Source organism: Hypanus sabinus, chromosome 17 (assembly GCF_030144855.1).
Source record: "Hypanus sabinus isolate sHypSab1 chromosome 17, sHypSab1.hap1, whole genome shotgun sequence".
Lineage (NCBI taxonomy): Eukaryota > Metazoa > Chordata > Chondrichthyes > Myliobatiformes > Dasyatidae > Hypanus > Hypanus sabinus.
In genome coordinates, this window is record NC_082722.1 from 49,006,176 (window position 1) to 49,027,641 (window position 21,466).

Here is a 21,466-nt window from a genome sequence, read left to right on the forward strand (position 1 = left end):
CTATCTGCTAACTGAGGTACCAGTACAGAAAGAAGTGAATTCTTCAGTTTTAGTAGTCTAGAGCTTGAAGTCAGAGTCTGGTCTTTCAAGAGTTAGTTGTCTGCAGATGGTAAGAGAACTCTGAAACACTCCTTAGAATACATCCAATCAACTGTTAATTTTAAATCCAAAGTTGATCCATTTATGTTAACCAAAGCTATTAAAGATTTAAATGGTGAAGAATCTGTTACAGATCAGACATGTTAGAATTGGCTCAGCAGGATAAGAAACCAATTTGTATTTTTAAGTTCCAAATCAGTTAAGCAGTAGCCTTGAATTGAGCATTACTGGGAATACTGCCATTTACTATCCAAATTAAATTGTCATTTCAAAGGATGTTGCTGGTTTTCATTTGTACCATGAATGGCATTTGATCAAATGGACAGTTTATTGAAGGAATGCTAGGGAATTTTCAAGATATGTTTTCCAAAAACTGAAATTCCCAGAATTGGCGTTTTAACTTGTACCAATCTAGACATTGTTCATAACCTTAAATTAATTTCATTTTGGTTTATTTATTCTTTTAGTATTTCTCCTATTTTAAGCAATTAATGCCTGAGGTATTTTATGAATCAGTAATACTTTTTCTCATCCTTCGTCGTGTCTTTTCTGTCTACTGGCTGTACAGGGGCACCTGCATATTGCACAGGTACCACAGGGGGAGCAAGTACAAATCACTCAGGATAGTGAGGTAAGGCTGCAGAGAAAATCTTATGATTTATGTGATCACTTTTCTCCAAGATCTTTAATTTGACCTCATTGCTAAACCCCAAAAATCTAGGTAATGAATGTTGTTTACAATAACGTTCATGAGGACTATCTGTAGATGTTGTTGACAGATTGGTGTATATATAACAATTATACTCTTAGTATTGGTGTTAGGTATGGTCTTGGGTATTCTCTGTGGCACTGGCATACATGAGGTTTATTGATTTGTATGGGTCACAGTATGATTCACAGTGGAGTGATTTTTACTTAATATTTGAATGTGCTAAAGGTTATGATATATTTTAAACTGATGAAATTCTATAGTATCTCCTTGACTGGACATAATTACACTATTTTAATATTCTGTTTGAGGCACGGAATAGTAGGCATTGTACGAAATCTATATAATATTCAGTTCACATGACTTCAGTGTTTGGCATCATTGCTGATTGTAATGGATCACATGCACAGTATATGAGTCATGTTGGACATCTCTTTTTCACAGATCTACTTCAGAATCAGTCAAAATCAGAATCAGGTTTAATATAACTGGCATATATTGTGAAATTTGTTGCTTTGCAACAGCAGTACAGTGCAATACATCATAAAACACTAAATTACATTAAGAAATATATTAAATTATTAAGTTGTGCAAAAAGAGATGGAGAACAAATAGTGTGGTTATATAAATGAATTAATTGACCATTTAGAAATCAATGGTGGACGGGAAGAAGCTGCTTCAAAAATGTGTACTGTGTGTCTTCATGCTCCTGAACCACCTCTTTGATGGTAGCAATGAGAAGAGGGCATGCCCAGGTGATGGGGTCTTTAAAGATGGATACTGCCTTTTTTTGAGGCATTGCCTTTTGAGATACCCTTGATGCTTGGGAGGCTAATGCCCATGATGGAGCTGGCTGAATTTGTAACTGCAGCTTCTTCTGATCCTATGCAATGGCCCCTCCATATCGGATGGTGATGCAACCAGTTAGAATGCTCTCCATGGTTCATCTGAAGAAATTTGCTAGTGTCTTTGGTGACATACCCAATCCTTTCAAACTTGGAATGAAATATAGCCTCTGTTGCATCTTCTTTGTAATTGCATCAATATGTTGTGCCCAGGAAGATTGTCAGGGATGCTGACGCCCAGAAATTTGAAACTGCTCACTCTTTCTACTGCTGATTCCTCAATGAGGACTGGTGTGTGTTCCCTCAACTTTCCCTTCCTTAAGTCCATAGTCAATTCATTGGTCTTTCTGACGCAGGGTGCAAGGGTCCTATTTTGTTTTATGTTTGAATGTTTTAAGGATCAATGGTTTCTACATAACCTTTTATATAAGTGTTTGAAGTACTGGGCCTGGAATACACATTAATGCTGTCAGATAGTTTATCAGACAATAAGTGTAAAAAATAATAATAAGCACATTACACTAAGTTAGGGATCGAATGCTCACAGAAGGACTTTTATGAAGTCAATGAGCTAGTGTTTCTGCTAATTAGGTATATTACTCTAAAGCTTTTATTTACTTGCATCACTATATATTTCTGTAGAAGTGATAACAATGACTTGTTATACCAGGATGGGAATGATTGTTATATTTAACTGGGTCAAATTTATATTGCAGCACAATCCCTGTCAGGAGCTCTCAGTGCTTTGTAACTGTACCCTCAGTTTAGCTGATATTTTCCACTGTCACTTTCCTTTATCTCATGCTAAGTTATAAGACATTTTACTAGCCACTGTAAAGACTAATACATGAAGTAAAACTGCATTTTAATTCAGTTCATGTTTATATGTTCACCTTTTACATATTATTGCATTTTTTTTACATTGTGGTAGATAGAAAATTATTTTGTATTATTTCAAAAAGTGTGTGACTCTTATAAGTTAAAGTAATTTGAATTCTTCATCCACCAGGTAATGATTATTCTAACTTTGAAATTAATTGCAATTACAATTGCTGAAATAATGATCTTTTGTGATGCTTGATGGAGCAGTAATTGTACATTTTATGATGGTATTTATTTAATTTTGCTTTCATTTTATTTGATAGAATTTCTATTGTTGATGAGTTTTAATTCAGGAAAGTTCCTTCTTCTAGTGGGTGTCTACAGATTTCCTTCATTACTATTTCACAAAATACTTAAATATTACAGATGATGGCTACTTTTTCAACTTTTACAAACACAATTGTATCATCTGTGGTTCCCCTCTTTCTCTGTTTCTTTCTCTCCCACTCTCCCACTCTCTCTCTCTTCCCCCCTCTCTCCAACCTATCATTATTTTGGTATTATCAAACTACCACCAGTTTTAGTACATAAATTGAAATCAAAAATGGAAAATACAGTGCAAAGTCTTTTTAATTAAATTACTTCATATGGATATATTCCTTCTTAAATATATTCCAAAGTTCCTTCTCGTTTTTGTTAATTTTTACACTATTATAGCCAGAGGCAGCTAATGGGACAAGCTCTCCCTACCTATTAAATGTTCCCAATGGTGTGTGACTCAAATAGCATCTGACAACCAAGTCTAGATCCAAGCCTTCACATGTGACTTAGGTTGGTGGAATTGTTCTACTGACGGGAGAAGATGGAAAGGTAGGTTACTGGCACCTTAAAATCAGTCGCTTTGGGCAGATAGGGCTTGTCAGCCATGGTTGGCAGCTCATCCAGAAGAGGAAAACTCTGATCTCAAACCTCCACTGCCTTGCAGCTAAATTCACTCACCAAGAAGGCTTCAGGAGTAAACTCTGAGGGAAAAATAAAAGCTGAGGTCCCTGAGGCAGTCCTACGTGGAGTTCAGCATTGACTGGCTACTCCTGTGATGCAGCTGGTAGCAGATTGTATCTGTCTCTGCTGTTCCTTCGGGTTCAACAGATGCGTGGAGAGGGGGAGTTTGCTACAAGGGCAACAGATTGCGCTCCATATCGTACTGCCCAGGCTTGAGTATCTGGACAGCTAAGATGCAACATCCATTGTCAACCTGACTGACAGGGGCCTCATTTACTCATACAAGTAGCAGCTTTTGTCAGGTTTTCTCTTGCTCAGTAATTCCACACATTTGATTTGAAAGTTTTACATTACTAGAAGGCTCTGTAGACTTACTAGTTGGTTATCATAGTTGTAACTAATATTTTTGTCTCTGACAACCCAAGGAAAATATGTATTTTTTATATACAGTGGATTTTGGTTTTCTGGGCCATTGGTTAACTGAGGCAGCCATTTATTTGGAACAGCTCTTAAAGAACAAATACTAATTGAGAAAAGGAATCTATAACCATTAGGAACTTGTGCACAATTTTATAGTACTGTAGGGGTATTGGTAATATATATTTTTTTCTCTGATTAAAATTATGTGACAGACAATTTAGATTTGGTTTGGAGATTGCACTTGCTCCTCTTCAATGGAATGAGAATCAGGTTTATTATCTCTGTCTTATATATTGTGAAATTTGTTGTTTTGCTAAAACACAAAATAATTATAAATTACAAAATAAATAATGCACATAAAAAGGAATGATGAGGTAGTGTTCATGGACCAGATGACAGAGTGGTTGAATCAGTATCCTGTACTTCCTCCCTGATGGTAATCCTGGATAGTGAGAGACCTTAATGCTTGATGCTGCTTTCTGGAAGATGTCCTCCATATTGGGGAGGGTTGTGCTTATGATGGAGCTGACTGAGTCAATAATGTTCTTCAGCTGATTCTGTGCTGGCCAGGCTGTGAGACAGTCAGCCAGAATGCTCTTCACAGTATATCTGTAGAAATTTGCAAGAATCTTTGGTGACGTAGGAAACATCCTCAAACTCCTAATGAAGTAGTACTTCTGGTATGCCTTCTTAATGACTGCATCTGTGTTTTGGGCCTAGGGCAGATCCTCAGGTATGTTGACCCAGGAGACTGGAAGCTGCTCATTCTTTTCACACTGACCTCTCAATGAGGTTTGGTGTGTGTTCCCCCAGCTCCCCCTTCCTGAAGTCCACAGTCAATTCTTTAGTTTTGCTGACATTGTTTCTTAATCAACTGATCTACCTTACTCATGTAGGGTAGATTCTTGTTGCCATCTGTGATTTTAGCAACAACAGTGGTGTCATTTGTGAATTTATAAATGCTGTTTGAACTGTGCTTAGAATGAAGAGAGAATAGCATCCTTGAGCTGCACCAGGTGTTGATTGTCAGCAAGGAGATGTTATCACCAATCCATTTTGACTGTTGTCTGATGAGGAAGTTGAGGATCCAATTGCAAGGGGAAGTACAGAGCCCACTTTAGAAGCTTCGTGATTAATATTGAGGGGATGATTGAACTTAATACCAAGCTGTAATCAATAAATGGCAGCCTGACATGTTTTGCTTTTGTCTGTGATGCACCATCAATAACTCACACTGAGACGTAGGCGAGATATCGGCTTTTATTGACTGGAAGAAGGAACCAGGAGTGAGTGTCTATCATACAAGGTCCTGGAGACTGAGGCCGAGCGTCAGGCCGCAGGTCTCCTTTATACAGGGGCCTGTGGGAGGAGCCACAGGAGCAGTCAGCAGGGGCGTGTCCCGACAGGCACATAGTTCACCACAGTCTGGATGCCCTAAACTTGACTGAGGAGCCAGTGAGATTGTGTTCGTTATTGACCTGTGTGACGAAGTAAAATTCAGCATGTCCAGGTCATTGCACAGACAGAAGTTAATTCTAGCCATAATCAACCTCTCGAAGCACTTCATTATGGCAGATGTGAGTGCATTAAGGTAGCCTCCCTTGCTCTTCTTGGACACTGGTATGATTGATGCCCCTGTGAAGTAGCTGGTCACCTTAGACCACAGTGAGAAGTTGAGGATGTTCTTGAATGCTCCAGTGAGTTGGTCAGCACAGGTTTTTAAGTACGTACCCGGCCAAGTACACCATCAAGGCCTAATACCTTGCAAGTATTCACCCTTTTTAAGGATATTCAGGCATTGGCCGTAACAGAGATCACAGGGTCATTGAATGTTGTGGGGATTTGTGAAGGTGTATTATTCTCCCTTTCAAATTGTGCATAAGATATGCTGAGCTCATCGGAGAGTGAAACATCACTGTCATTTATGCTGAAAGATTTTGCATTATAGAAAATAATGGTAATCAAACCCTGGCACAACTGTCGTGCATCCATGTGCCTCTGAGGTTTCACATGGTTTCGCCTTTTCGCTCTCATGATGGCCTTCTGTATGTCTTACCTGGATTTCTTGTAGGCTTCTGAATCACTGTTCTTGAATGCCACAGATCCAACCCTCAGCAGATTGTGAATCTCCTGATTCATCCAGAGTTTCTGGTTTGGGTATGTTAATTGTGTTTTCGAAGGCACACGCTTATCCACACAGGTCTTGTTGATGGCTTTGGCATATTCACTCAGATCTGAAAATGAGTCCTTGAATATGGTCTAGTCCACTGATACAAAGCAGTCCTGTAAACACGCCCCTGCCCCTTTCGCAGTCCTCAGTACTGATGCTGCAGTGTTCAGTCTCTGTATGCTGGGAAAGGAAGTACAGCCAGATGTTGCACAGCCTACCGAGTTCCTGCAGCAGATTGTTTATTGCTTCAGATTTCGACATCTGTAGTCTCCTGTGGCTACATTTATCTGCTTGTCATACTGCCAGATTTATCCCTCTGCTTCCAGCTCCAGTTCCTTAAAATCTATGTTCTATTTGCAACCTCACAAATAATTCCTCCATTGCCTTCATCTGAATCTTTACAGTGAAGGCATTCTTGTCCCTCAGTAAATTGCTGCCATTGATAGCAATTTTCTCTCTAGGAAAGTAAAATGTTTTGGCTTCAGTCATATTTACCCTTAATTTAGCTCTGTACTTTCTGTGCTCTATATTCTAGGTGTTGAAATGAATGAGGGGGGCTTATTAAGATTCTGTTGGAGCTGTGAGTGACAAGACTTTGGATCCTGATGGACTTTACATTCGCATCTTGAAAAAAGTAGCTAATGACAGAGTTGATGCATTGGTTTTAATTTTTCAAAAATACTAGTTTTGGGAAAAGTTCAAATAATTGGAAAATAGCAATATAAACTTTGTTCAGAAAAAAGAGCAAGATAAAATAAAGGAAACTGCAACTCAACTAGCAATGTCTGGCAGGGATATGTTAGTGGCTATAATTTAAGTCGGGTTGTTTTTATGAAAGGAAATTAATTTGATTATTTCTTTAAATTGCTATGGATAAAGTGGCCAGCTGGTGGCGTAGTGGCATCATTGCTGGACTTCGGAGCGAAGGCTCCTGAGTTCAAATCCAGCCAGCTCCCGTGCACACTTTCCATCTGTGCTGGGTTGAGCGTTGAGCTAACATCTAACTTGGCCTTGTAAAAATAAAAAAGCCTGCTAAAAACAACGGCGTCACAACGTCGTCCCGATGTCTCCAACCAGAGTTAAGGGCTTTCTTATTCTTGTTCTTCTTCTGCTATGGATAAAGAGAACCACTGAGTGTACAATTAGATTTCTCAAAGACATTTGATCAGTTGCTTCTGTGATTATTGTGAAAATGTAAATTCGTAGTGTAAGATAATATAGGTGTCAATAGAAAATTAGTTCGCAACCAGGAAACAGTAAATAAAATAGCTTCTTCAATGGTTGACAAGAAGCAATGAGTGGTGTGCCGCAAGGCTTAGAGCTGGTGTTTCTACTTCTTACTATTTATATAGATGACTTGGATGAAGGAATGGAAAGTTTTGTTGCTAAATGTTGATGACATAAAGATAGGTAGGAAAATATCTCAAGAGACCCATCCTGAGGAAGGGTCTCAGCTTGAAAGATTGACTGTTTAACTCTCCATAGATGTTGCCTGACCTGCTAGGTTCCTCCAGCGTTTTGGGCGTGTTGCTTTGGAATTCCAGCATCTGCTGACTTTCTTGTGTTTGTGATAGGTTAAGTTGTGGCTTTAGACCACCTAGACAACAGAAACACCCACGTCAGGATGCTGTTCATCGACTGTAGCTCACCATTTAATAACATCCTTCCCACAATCCTGATTGAGAAGTTGCAGAGCCTGGGTCTCTGTACCTCCCTTTGCAGTTGAATCCTCGACTTCCTAATCGGAGGAGGACCACAGTCTATGCAGATTGGTGATAACATATCCTCCTCACTGACGATCGACACTGGCTCACCTCAGGGGTGTGTGCTGAGCCCACTGCTCTACTCTATATACCCATGACTGTGTGGCTAGGCAAAGCTCAAATACCATCTACAAATTTGCTGACGATACAAACCGTGTTGGTAGAATTTCAAGCGGTGACGAGAGGGTGTACAGGAGTGACATATGCCAACTAGTGGAATAGTGCCGCAACAACAACCTGGCACTCAACGTCAGTAAGCCGACCGAGCTGATTGTAGACTTCAGGAAGGGTAAGATGTAGGAACACATACCAATCCTCATAGAGGAATCAGAAGTGGAGAGAGTGAGCAGCTTCAAGTTCCTGGGTGTCAAGATCTCTGAGGATCTAATCTGGTCCCAACATATTGATGTAGTCATAAAAAAGGCAAGACAGAGGCTATACTTTATTAAGAGTTTAAAGAGATTTGGCATGTCAACAAATACACTCAAAAACTAATATAGTTGTACCGTGGAGAGCATTCTGACAGGCTGCATCACTGTCTGGTATGAAGGAACCACTACACAGGACCGAAAGAAGCTGCAGAAGGTTGTAAATCAAGTCAGCTCCATCTTGGGCACTAGCCTACAAAGTACCCAGGACATCTTTAGGGAGTTGGGTGTCTCAGAAAGTCAGCGTCCATTATTAAGGATATTCAGCACCCAGGGCATGCCCTTTTCTCACTGTTACCATCAGGTAGGAGATACAGAAGCCTGAAGGCACACACTCAGTGATTCAGGAACAGTTTCTACCCCTCTGCCATCTGATTCCTAAATGGACATTGAAGCTTTGGACACTACCTCAATTTTTAATTTACAGTATTTTTTTTGCACATTTAAAAAAAATCTATTCAATACACGTAATTGATTCCCTTGTTTGTTTATTATTATGTTTTATTTTTTTTCTCTCTGTCTGCTAGGTTATGTATTACATTGAACTGCTGCTGCTAAGTTAACAAATTTCAGTCATATGCCAGTGATAATGAACCTGATTCTGATTCTGAATAGGATATAGAGGGGCACTTAAGGGTTTATTTGAGTCACTTGAGTTGGCAAATACTTGGTGAATGTGAGGATAATTTGGGAAAATGTGAAATTGTTCATTTTGACATGAAAAGTGAAAAGAATAATATTTAAATAGTGAGTGCTCTAAGAAGCAGAGTATACAAGTGTATGATTTGCAAAAGTTGAGTATCTACTTACAGCAAAAGTTAGGAAAGCTATCAGAACTTTGTTGTTTCTTGATAGGAGGTTTAAACACAAAAGTAGTAAAACAGTATACTTTATTTCGACAAGATTTGCCTGAAATACTATTCTGATGATTATTCTCTTGTTAACGGAAAAATGTAAATGTTTTGAAAGCAATTCAGAAGTGTAATATACTGATCTCTGGAATGGTCAGGATAAGACTTGTAGCTGCTAGAATTTAGAAGAGTGAGAAGAGATTTGATTGAAAAATAAGTGATCCTGAGGGTTCTTGACAGGGTAGCTGTGCAGGAGATGCTTCTTATGGGGAGAATCTAGAACCTAGATTACTATTTAAAAAAGTAAAAATAATCTATTTAAAACAGAGCGGAGGCAAATTTTTCTTCTGTCAGAAGATTGTGAGTGTTTGGGGCTACTTCCTCTAAGTGCAGTGGAAACAGTCTTTGAGTATTTTAAGGCAGAAGTAGAAAGATTTTGATGAGGAGGTGACAGATGCATGGAAACATATATTTGATTATTTAATTAAATCAGTTATGATCTCATTGACTGGCAGAGCAGGCCAGAAAGGGCCAAGTGGCCTTCTCCTCAGCATCCAGATAAATATTGGAGAGAGTTTCCGTGTTGATTATGTCATTATCCACAGCCTACTGAATCAGTCATTTCAAGTTGAGTTGTCATTACACTAGGGCTTTGTATCTATTTTTGACTGGTCTGGCTGGTTCTATTTGTTCATGTTTATTGGGGGGGGGGTTTGTAACTGGTATAAAATGGTTGATTGTATTATAACATATGTTAATAAAAATACTTTGAATAAAAAAGTATAGTAAAATCTGATTCAATTAAGTGTAAATTTTTAGCAACATTGGATTGAATGATTTAAGTTTGATTTCATACTGTTATGGTGTAACCAGAGAGCTGTGCCTGTCACGTGACAGACTCGCCTGGTCGGAGGTCACACCACCTGCCAGTGAACATTTCACCCTCCCAACTAATCAATGCACACTTAACCATTGGCCACCTTAATTGGATTAACCTGTCTAGCACCAAGCCGTTGGCCCCCTGACTTATGAAGGGTGCTACATGTGCTTGGCTCGCTCTCTTTTTGCCATCCTCGAGGGACTACCCTGCTTCACTCCAGGCTGAAGACTGCAGAACAGCGCTGGAGACATGTGGTAAGGTGTGCAATGAATAGGGTTTTGGGAGCGTTTGTTGTTGTCCCTTTAGCAAAGAGCCGTGCTTTCCCATAGCCAAGGGGGGCAAGTATTGTAGTTACTTTTCCCTTGCTTGTATTGTGTACCTGTACACATCCCCACATCCCCACATCGTTTTCCCGTGTATTGTACTACAGACCCGACTTTTCCCATGCTCCTCTATTCTAAGCGCATTTGTACGAATACTAAAGCCGCTTATGTTGTTCCCAAGCTTTTTCTCCCCTTGTAAATAAACTCCTTATTATTAAAACTGTGTGTCCAGTGCTCTTGCCTATAAGACCCAAAGAATCTTTCTCATTTCCATCACAACATATGGATCTGTTGTCCAAGTGTGCCCCCTATAAAGGTCACTACTAGATGCTAAATAAAATCACTGATCACTTTAGTTTCTTCTTGGCATTTTGTACAAGGAAGTTATTTTTAAAAATTACTAGTACAAATTATTTGGCTATCTATTCCTCTATATTAGATGATTCATGGAGTATTAAAGTGAATGGTAGTCATTTGTGAGAATAAACCCATCTTATCCAATCTCTCCTCATTGCTATATGCCTCCATTTCAGGCAAGATCCTAGTTCATCCTTCTGTATACTCTTATCGAATGCTACCATATCCTCTTTGTAGTGTGGAAACCAGAACTGTGCACAAAAAAATCCTAAAGTTGTTTAACCGATGTTTTGTACAGCTGCAACATAATGTCCCAGCTCTTATGCTCAGTGCCTTTATATTTGAAGGCAAGCATACCAAATTCTGGCTTCAGTATTCTCTCAACTTGCGTCAGCATTTTCAGTGAACTATGGATTTGCATCCCAAGATCCTTTGGTACATTAACATTTCTAAAGCCCCTGCTATTTATCTCTGTTTTACTAGACTTGACTACCCAAAGTTAATTACCTCACACTTGTCTGGATTGAATTCCATTTGCCATTGCTCCATTTAATTTTCAGCTGTCCTGCTGAATCCTCTGATAAACAATTTCACTGTCTACAGCTTCAATTTCTGTACCATCTGCAGATTTACTAATCAGGCTACCTACATTTTCATCCAAACCCTTTCTATATATTAAATCAACAAAGGTCCCACCATCGACCCCTGTGGAATGCCACTCACTACAGACTTCCACATATACTGTCTACCTCCTATCACTAAATGAGCTGATTGGGCAATCGAGGTCAGGTGACCAAGCAGTTAGAAAAGCTCAAACAAATAAATATAGGGTTACCTCAAGCGGAGCGGCCTGTGGAAAGCAGCCAGTGAGTGAGTGGACCAGTGAAGGAGTGGAGATTTGAGGCTTTGACTCAAGAGGCTTCGACGAGAAGATGCTGAGGACGAGCTTCACTCCAAGTGAGGTAGGGCCAGGTAAGTTCCTTTCAAAGGAGAAAGTTTCAAAAGTTTAGGCAAGTATTGGGTAGGTCATGGCAGCTGAGATCGGCCCCATGGTTTGTTCATCCTGCAGCATGTGGGAAATCAGGGATACTTCCAGTGTCCCTGACGACTATGTGTGCAGGAAGTGTGTCCAACTGCAGCTTCTGGCTGTGATTGGATTCATACTGGAGCATCCGTGATGCTGAGAAAGTCGTGAATAGCACGTTCAGTGAGTTGGCCACACTGCAGGTAAAGGCTACACAGGCAGAAAGGGCAGGGGTGGCCACTAGACAGCATAGCAGTAGGCAGGTAGTGCAGGAGTCCCCTGAGGTCATCTCCCTCCTAAACAGATATTGGGGGAGATGTCTCATTAGGAGAAGGTAGCAGCAGCCGAGTTCATGGCACCATGGGTGGCTCTGCGGCACAGGAGGGAAGGAAAAGGAGTGGGAGAGATATAGGGGATTCGATTGTAAGGGGAATAGATAGGCGTTTCTGTGGCCACAAGCGAGACTCCAGGATGGTATGTTGCCTGCCATGTGCAAGGGTCAAGGGTGTCTCTGAGCAGCTGCAGGACATTCTGGAATGGGCGGGTGAACAGCCAGTGGTCGTGGTGCACATAGGTACCAACGATATAGGTAAAATACGGGATGAGGTCCTACAAGGTGAATTTAGGGAGTTAGGAGATAAACTAAAAAGTAGGACGACAAAGCTAATAATCGCTGGATTACTACTAGTGCCACGTGCTAGTCAGAGTAGAAATAGGAGGATATTTCAGATGAATACGTGGCTTGAAAATGGTGCAAGGGGGAGGGATTCAAATTTCTGGGGCATTGGAACCAGTTCTGGGGGAGGTGGGACCGGTATAAACAGGACGGTCTGCACCTGGGCTGGACTGGAACCAATGTCCTAGGGGGAGCGTTTGCTACTGCTGTTCAGGAGGATTTAAACTAATGTGGCAGGGGGATGGGAACAAGTGTAGAGAGACAGAGGGATGTAAAATGAGGGTAGAAGCAAAAAGTAGTAAGGTGAAAAGTAAAAGTGGCAGGCAGGCAAATTCAGGGCAAAAAGCAGAAAGAGCCACTTTTCAACATAATTGTATAAGGGCTAAGAGTGTTGTAAAAACAAGCCTGAAGGCTTTGTGTGTCAATGCGAGGAGCATTCGTAACAAGGTGGATGAATTGAGTGTGCAGATAGTTATTAATGAATATGATATAGTTGGGATCACAGAGACATGGCTCCAGGGTGACCAAGGATGGGAGCTCAACATCCAGGGATATTCAATATTCAGGAAGGATAGGGAAGAAAAGAAGGTGGGGTAGCATTACTGGTTAGAGAGGAGATTAATGCAATAGAAAGGAAGGATATTAGCCTGGAGTATGTGAAGTCGATATGGGTAGAGCTGCATAACACTAAGGAGCAGAAAACGCTGGTGTGAGTTGTGTACAGGCCACCTAACAGTAGTAGTGAGGTTGGGGATGGCATTAAACAGAAAATTAGAAATGCGTGCAATAAAGGAACAGTAGTTATAATGGGTGACTTCAATCTACATATAGATTGGGTGAACCAAATTGGTAAGGGTGCCGAGGAAGAGGATTTCTTGGAATGTATGCGGGATGGTTTTCTGAACCAACATGTCGAGGAACGAACCAGAGAGCAGGCCATTCTAGATTGGGTATTGAGCAATGAGGAAGGGTTAGTTAGCAATCTTGTCGTGTGAGGCCCCTTGGGTAAGAGTGACCATAATATGGTGGAATTCTTCATTAAGATGGAGAGTGACATTGTTAACTCAGAAACAAAGGTTCTGAACTTAAAGAAGGGTAACTTTGAAGGTATGAGACGTGAATTAGCTAAGATAGACTGGCAAATGATACTTAAAGGGTTGACGGTGGATATGCAATGGCAAGCATTTAAAGATCGTATGGATGAACTACAACAATTGTTCATCCCAGTTTGGCAAAAGAATAAACCAGGGAAGGTAGTGGACCCGTGACTGACAAGGGAAATTAGGGATAGTAGCAAGTCCAAAGAAGAAACATATAAATTAGCCAGAAAAAGCGGCACACCTGAGGACTGAGAGAAATTCAGAGACCAGCAGAGGAGGACAAAGGGCTTAATTAGGAAAGGGAAAAAGGATTATGAGAGAAAGCTGGCAGGGAACATAAAAACTGACTGTAAAAGCTTTTATAGATACGTGAAAAGAAAAAGATTGGTCAAGACAAATGTAGGTCCTTTACAGTCAGAAACAGGTGAATTGATCATAGGGAACAAAGACATGGCAGACCAATTGAGTAACTACTTTGGTTCTGTCTTCACTAAGGAGAACATAAATAATCTTCCGGAAATAGTAAAGGACCGAGGGTCTAGTGAGATGGAGGAACTGAGGGAAATACATGTTAGTAGAGAAGCGGTGTTAGGTAAATTGAAGGGATTAAAGGCAGATAAATCCCCAGGGCCAGATGGTCTGCATCCCAGAGTGCTTAAGGAAGTAGCCCAGGAAATAGTGGATGCATTAGTGATAATTTTTCAAAACTCCTTAGATTCTGGATTAGTTCCTGAGGATTAGAGGGTGGCTAAAAAAGGAGGGAGAGAGAAACTGGGGAATTATAGACCAGTTAGTCTAACATCGGTGGTGGGGAAAATGCTAAAGTTGGTCATCAAAGATGTGATAACAGCACATTTGGAAAGAGGTGAAATCATCGGACAAAGTCAGCATGGATTTGTAAAAGGAAACTCATGTCTGACGAATCTTATAGAATTTTTTGAAGATGTAACTAGTAGAGTGGATAGGGGAGAGCCGGTGGATGTGGTATATTTAGATTTTCAAAAGGCTTTTGACAAGGTCCCACACAGGAGATTAGTGTGCAAACTTAAAGCACACGGTATTAGGGGTATGGTATTGATGTGGATAGAGAATTGGTTGGCAGACAGGAATCAAAGAGTGGGAGTAAATGGGACCTTTTCAGAATGTCAGGCAGTGACTAGTGGGGTACCGCAAGGCTCAGTGCTGGGACCCCAGTTGTTTACAATATATATTAATGATTTAGACGAGGGAATTAAATGCAGCATCTCCAAGTTTGCGGATGACACAAAGCTGGACGGCGGTGTTAGCTGTGAGGGGGATGCTAAGAGGATGCAGGGTGACTTGGATAGGTTAGGTGAGTGGGCAGATTCATGGCAGATGCAATTTAATGTGGATAAATGTGAGGTTATCCACTTTGGTTGCAAGAACAGGGAAACAGATTATTATCTGAACGGTGGCCAATTAGGAAAAGGGGAGATGCAACGAGACCTGGTTGTCATTGTACACCAGTCATTGAAGGTGGGCATGCAGGTATGGCAGGTGGTGAAAAAGGCAAATGGTATGTTGGCATTCATAACAAAAGGATTTGAGTACAGGAGCAGGGAGGTTCTACTGCAGTTGTACAAGGCCTTGGTGAGACCGCACCTAGAATATTGTGTGCAGTTTTGGTCCCCTAATCTGAGGAAAGACATTCTTGCCATAGAGGGAGTACAGAGAAGGTTCACTGGATTGATTCCTGGGATGGCAGGACTTTCATATGAAGAAAGACTGGATCGACTAGGCTTATACTCACTGGAATTTAGAAGATTGAGGGGGGATCTTATTGAAACGTATAAAATTCTAAAGGGATTGGACAGGCTAGATGCAGTAAGATTGTTTCCGATGTTGGGGAAGTCCAGAATGAGGGGTCACAGTTTAAGGATAAAGGAGAAGCCTTTTAGGACCGAGATGAGGAAAAACTTCTTCACACAGAGAGTGGTGAATCTGTGGAATTCTGTGCCACAGGAAACAATTGAGGCTGGTTCATTGGCTATATTTAAGAGGAAGTTAGATATGGCCCTTGTGGCTGAAGGGATCAGAGGGTATGGAGAGAAGGCAGGTACAGGGTTCTGAGTTGGATGATCGGCCATGATCATACTGAATGGCGGTGCAGGCTCGAAGGGCCGAATGGCCTACTCCTGCACCTATTTTCTATGTTTCTATGAGTTCTGAATCCAGTTTACCAACACACCTCATGCCTTGTGTCTTAACCTTTTGGATCATACTACTAAGTGAGACATTTACCAAGTTTAACCAGATTATTGTCACAAGAGATTCTGCAGATGTTTGAAGTGTTGAGTAGCATACAAAATGCTGGAGGAACTCAGCAGGTCAGGCAGTATCTATGGATAGAAATAAACAGTTGATGTTTTGGGCTGAGACTTGTCATGGGGTGCGGGATTGTATGTGTAAGTTTGATTGTTTGGGGTGGTTGGAGTAAAGGGTTTTCCTGTGAGATTAAATAGAGTGAGACAATAAGTGACAATCGAAGAATGGCAAATAATCTCATTGAAGCTTTCAGAATTCTCCTGGGGTCTAACAGGGTAGTTGTGGTGACGATGATTTCATAGGCTGGATTGTCTAGAACTTGTGGGTACAATCACAAAATAAGGGGTTGGTCATTCCGGGCTAAGATGAGAGGAGATTGTTCACTCATGATGCTGAAGTTTTGAATTCATAACTCAAGGGAACTATGAAGGACCAGAGGCTGAGAATATTCTAGAGAAAGATGAATAGAGTTTTAGAATTTAGGAAAAATCAAAGAATATCAAATTAGTGCTGAGGTAAAAGATCAGACATGATCCTGTTGAATGATGATTCAGCCATACGGACTATTCCTGCTTTTATTCTTGCTTTCTTGTATCCTTAAAAAAGCTTCTTTTGTACTTCCGATGGATTTTCTTAATGAATATCTCCTAACAATACCTTCTGGTTAAGTTGCTCACTTTTTCTAAGAATCTGCTCTAGCTAGTTAGTTCTCTACCAAGTCTCTCCTTTCCTTAAATAATATTTAAAAAAAATAAAACTTCTGGCACTTGTACATCTTCTATGCACTCTCTCCAGTGCTTCCATTTTCCTTCTGTGATATGGTAACACAGAAATGTGTACAGCATTTTAAGTGTAGTCAAGTCAAAGTTCTTTCTGTATAGTATAAATCACTTCAAGGTTGTTCAAAGTGTTCTCCCATTCAGTAAGGACTATAATACTCATTTAGTCTTTCAATTCTGCATTAATCCTGAGGACTACAGTAGGTTCAATTCCACTGGCTCCCCACTCAGCCTTGTATCACCTCGACAATAGCAAACACTGCTGCTGTTTTTTGATTACAGCTCAGTGTTAAACATGATCATACCCTCAGTTCTAACCAACAAGCTCCAAAACCTAGACCTCTGTATTTCCCTCTGCAACTTGATCCTTGATATCCTTACTGGGAAGTTTTAGGCAGTGCGATCAGAAATAACATCTCCTTGCTGATAATCAACAGTGGCACACATCGAGAATCTATGCTTAGCTCACTGTTCTATTTTTTCTACACTCACGTCTGTGTGGCAGTGTACAGCTCAAATGTCAATTGTACATTTGCTAATGACGCAACTATTGTTGGCAGAGTTTAACATGATAATGAACTGGCATACGGAAGTGTGATAGATCAGTTGGTTGAATGTTGTCGCAACAAAAACATTGCACTCAACATCAGCAAGACCAAGGAATTGATTTTGGATTTCAGGAAGTGTAAGTTGAGGGAACACACTAGTCCTCCTCAAGGGATCAGCAGTGGAAAAGGTGAGGTGATCTCTGAAGACCTCTCCTGGGCCCAATGTATTAATGCCATCACAAAGGCATGACAATGGCTATATGTCATTAAGAGAATGAGGAGACTTGGTATGTCACCAAAAACTTCCATAAATTTCTGCAGGTTTACACTGCGAGGCATTTTAACTGGTTGCATTACAATCTGGTGTGGATAGACCACTGCACAGGATCAGAAAAACCTGCAGAAAATTATAAACTCAGATATCGCCATCATGGGCACCTTCAAAAGGTGATGCCTCAGAAAGGCGGCATCCATCATTAAAGACCCCTATCACAGAAGATATTTCCTCTTCTTATGGAGAAGGTACGGGAGTCCAAAGACACACAATCAATATTTCAGTAACAGCTTCTTCTTCCCCATCAGATTACTGAATGGACAATGAACGCATGGATTTTCCCCTCTCTCTTTGTACTGCTTACTTAATTTAATTTTTATATTAAATTAAGGCCACAGTAAATTGGGTGCTTTGATAATGTAGAGTTTAGTGCGACACTATTACATCTCATGGTGTTCTGGATTTCCAGTGACATTCTATAAAGAGCCTCTGTATGTTATCCCTGTGGAATGTGTGGGTATTCTACAGGTGCTTCAGCTTCCTCCCATAGTCCAAAGACGTGCTACTGGATGCTTAATTGGTCATTGTCAATTGTCCTGCAGTTAATCAGGGTTGTGGGGATGCCGAGGTAGCATGGCTCAAAGGGCTGGACAAGCTTACTAAACAAATAGATAATAAGTTTGTGTGTATTTATGTGTGTGTACATGTGCGTATTAATTGTGCATATGTGTGTTTGTGTGTGTGTATACACACACACAATTTATTAATTTATTGTTTTTAAAACTGTTTATTGCAATGTATTGCTGCTGCAAACAACAATTTACATGAATATGCCAGTAATATTAAACCTGTTTCTGATTCTGACTGTACATGTGTATGTATGCACAGGAAAGCAAAGACAATAGATATATAGAATCTCTAAATTTTGCAAATTTGCTTTATTTTCTGTTGTGTCATTTTTAAAGTGGATTTTGCCTATTTCTCAGATTGATACACCTTGCCTTAAATGAAATCTGGCAAGCTTTCTTAAATGATTCTGTATACTTGAAGTTTGCATGAAGTACATTTACAGGAAAGTGCCACTATCTGTACATTCTCCTTCAAGCTTCATTCCATCTTTACTGAGAATTATTCTGATTGCCTTCTTTGTTAACGGATCCCAATCATGGAAGTCTCTACTGGGCTGGTCAAAATGAATGTTTTTCACTGTACCTGGGTACATGATAATAAATCAATTTACCAATCAATGGCATACCTTCAGCTGAAGAACTTCAGCTTGTGAAAGTGGCACATCACTACTTTCTCAAAGGCATTTGGGAATGGGTGATTTTGTTAGCCAGTAATGTCCACACTTTTTAAATGAATAAAAATATACTTAAAATAACTTCTCATGAGAGTATTCTGGGTTTATATAGTGAACGTAGCCTCTATGGTGCTGCCAGGAGCAGACAAGTAGTTTCAGCATCCTAGGATTCCAAAACGATTAGGCGAAGGCATTTGTTTTCAGTTATTGTTGAGAAGCTCAGGCTGGAGTGACTGGAAACAGGATTGATCTCAGCTTTGACAATTTTGATCATTGCTGGGCTGTGTAGTTTTGGCACTCTGTTGAGGTTTGCATATGAACTTGAGGGCAGCTAAACCCAAGGAATAATAATAGAATTAAAAACAACAGGGGAAGAAATGAGAAAAAATCCTGGCTATTAAACACTAACAAGTAAAAAGGTATTGTTTATTTTAATTTAGACTACTCATGCCTTTTGTTCTTGATTGAACAAAAATTTTAAAACTTAAATATTTTAAACATCAGAATTCTGATATTCTGATTTGGCTTTATGACATTTTAACTTCAGTTAATTCCAATGTTCGGTCCCTGTTACTTTGCAGCATTTAAACTAGATCAGAGGTACTGATTTTATAACTTGCATTTTACAGCATTGTTGCCTCCAGGTACTTCCGCAAGTACAGGTAAGCAGACCTAATGTTAGGACATTGGGTATCATTGATTTAATCAACTTTACATAAAAAATATATTTTTTGCATTACCAATTATTATTTTTTTTACCATGAAAGTTAAAATTTTTTTTTATATATTGAATTTTCAAATAGTTACAAAAGGAAAAAAAATATCAACCCTTCCCCCCTCCCCTTAACCCCTCCCCCCTAACATATCCTTGTAGAGAGAGAAGAAAAAAGAAAGAAAGAAAGCGTACCTGGATATCGGAAGATCCCCACATGCTCCACGGAGTTCGTAATAACTTTTGTATATATATTTCTTTCCCCAAATAACCAATAATTTTATCTTCGGAGCACCTATATATTTAATCCTATCTTTTGTAAATAAGGGCGCCAAATTTTCAGAAATATTTCATATTTATCTCTTAAATTATAAGTAATTTTTTCAAGTGGAATGCAGCTGAAAATTTCATTCTTCCAACGATCTATACTTAAGTATGAATCTGATTTCCAAGTAACTGCAATAGCCTTTTAGGCTACTGCCAATGCAATTTTTATGAATTCTTTCTGATATTTATTCAGTTTGGATTTTGGTTTTATCCCTTCAATATCGCCTAGTAAAAATAATGTTGGATTATGTGGAAGTTGTGTTCCAATAATTTGTTCCAATAAAACTCTTAAATTTGTCCAAAAAGGTTGAATTTTAAAACAAGACCAAGTAGAGTGTAAAAAAGTACCAATTTCTTGATTACATCGGAAACATTGATCAGAGAAATTTGGGTTTAATTTATTTATTTTTTGTGGTGTAATATATAATTGATGTAAAAAATTATATTGCACTAATCTTTCTTTCTTTTTACAATATTTTTATTCAGAAGAAAAAAGATTTACAGAGTGCAACACATAGCTACATCTCAACATAACTTGTGTACATTCATATATTGTAATAAAATTGATCAAAATGTTATAGCATAACACATAAAGATATACCACTCTGTAATCAAAAATTTAAAGATAGGTCATACATCATAAAAGAAATTTTTATATATATATATATATATATATATATATATATATATATATAAAAAAAGTCAACCCCTTACCAACTACCAAAGAAAAAAGCTGATGGATGACAATGGATAATTAGGAAAAAAAACATATTCACTTAAGAAGAGAAGATAAAAATATACATAAAAGTCTGTGCACTGTTAAACTTTATAGATTGGAAAAGTAATTTAGGAAAGGTCCTCTTTGTCCTTTACTTTTTGCTTTAGCTATAGAACCCTTAGCAATAGCACTTTGAGAAACTAAGGACATTTCTGGTATACTAAGGGAAGGTATGTCTCATAAAATTTCTTTATACACTGATGATATTTTACTTTTTATCTCTAACACTGAAACTTCTTTACCTTTGGTTCTTTCTTTAATCTCCCAGTTTAGTTCTTTTTCAGGATATAAGCTGAACCTACATAAAAGTGAGCTATTTCTTTTAAATGACTTCATCTCATCAAATGCCAAATTTCCGTTCAAAGTTGTTACAAATCAATTTACATATTTAGGTGTAACAATTACTAAAAACTTCAAGAATTTATTCAAAGAAAACTTAAACCCCTTATTGAATTATGTGAAAAAGATGTTTTCTAAATGGTCCCCTCTTTCTTTATCCCTAATTGGCCAAATTAATTCGATTAAAATGAAGATTTTTCTGCAATTTTAATATCTTTTTCAGGCCTTACCTATTCTTATTCCTAAGATGTACTTTGATTCTTTAGATTCAATTTTAACCTCTTATATTTGGAATAATGAACAAGCTCCTTTAAGTAAAGTTTACTTACAAAGAAATAAAGAGATGGGTGGACTAGCTCTATCCAATTTTAGGTTTTACTATTGGGCTGCCAATATAAGGAATATTACTTTCTGGTCCTATTATATTTATCGTAAAGATTGCCCATCATGGGTCTCCTTAGAAGTTAATTCTGTAAAAAATTCCTCTATTGTCTCTCTTCTTGGATCATACTCTTCTTTTTCAGCAAATAAAACAACAGATAACATAATTGTTAAGCAAACTTTAAGGATCTGGTCTCAATTTAGAAAATTTTTTGGTTTAGCGAATTTTTCATTATCATCTCCCATTCTCCTTAATTTTTTTTTATTCCT

The 21,466-nt window shown here is 39.0% G+C and overlaps 1 protein-coding gene across 8 annotated transcripts in view; it reads left to right on the plus strand.

The window, feature by feature from the left end:
• banp (BTG3 associated nuclear protein) overlaps nucleotides 1-21,466 on the plus strand; it is a 190,204-nt gene that overhangs the window by 102,769 nt on the left and 65,969 nt on the right. For 5 of the 8 annotated variants that reach the window (XM_059993019.1, XM_059993016.1, XM_059993023.1 and 2 more), the window contains 2 exons: nucleotides 659-730; nucleotides 19,289-19,321. In XM_059993019.1, the coding sequence (XP_059849002.1) occupies nucleotides 659-730; nucleotides 19,289-19,321 (105 nt within the window). The remainder of the gene's footprint in view (nucleotides 1-658; nucleotides 731-19,288; nucleotides 19,322-21,466) is intronic. The other 3 variants (XM_059993020.1, XM_059993021.1, XM_059993022.1) reach the window with 3 other exon arrangements.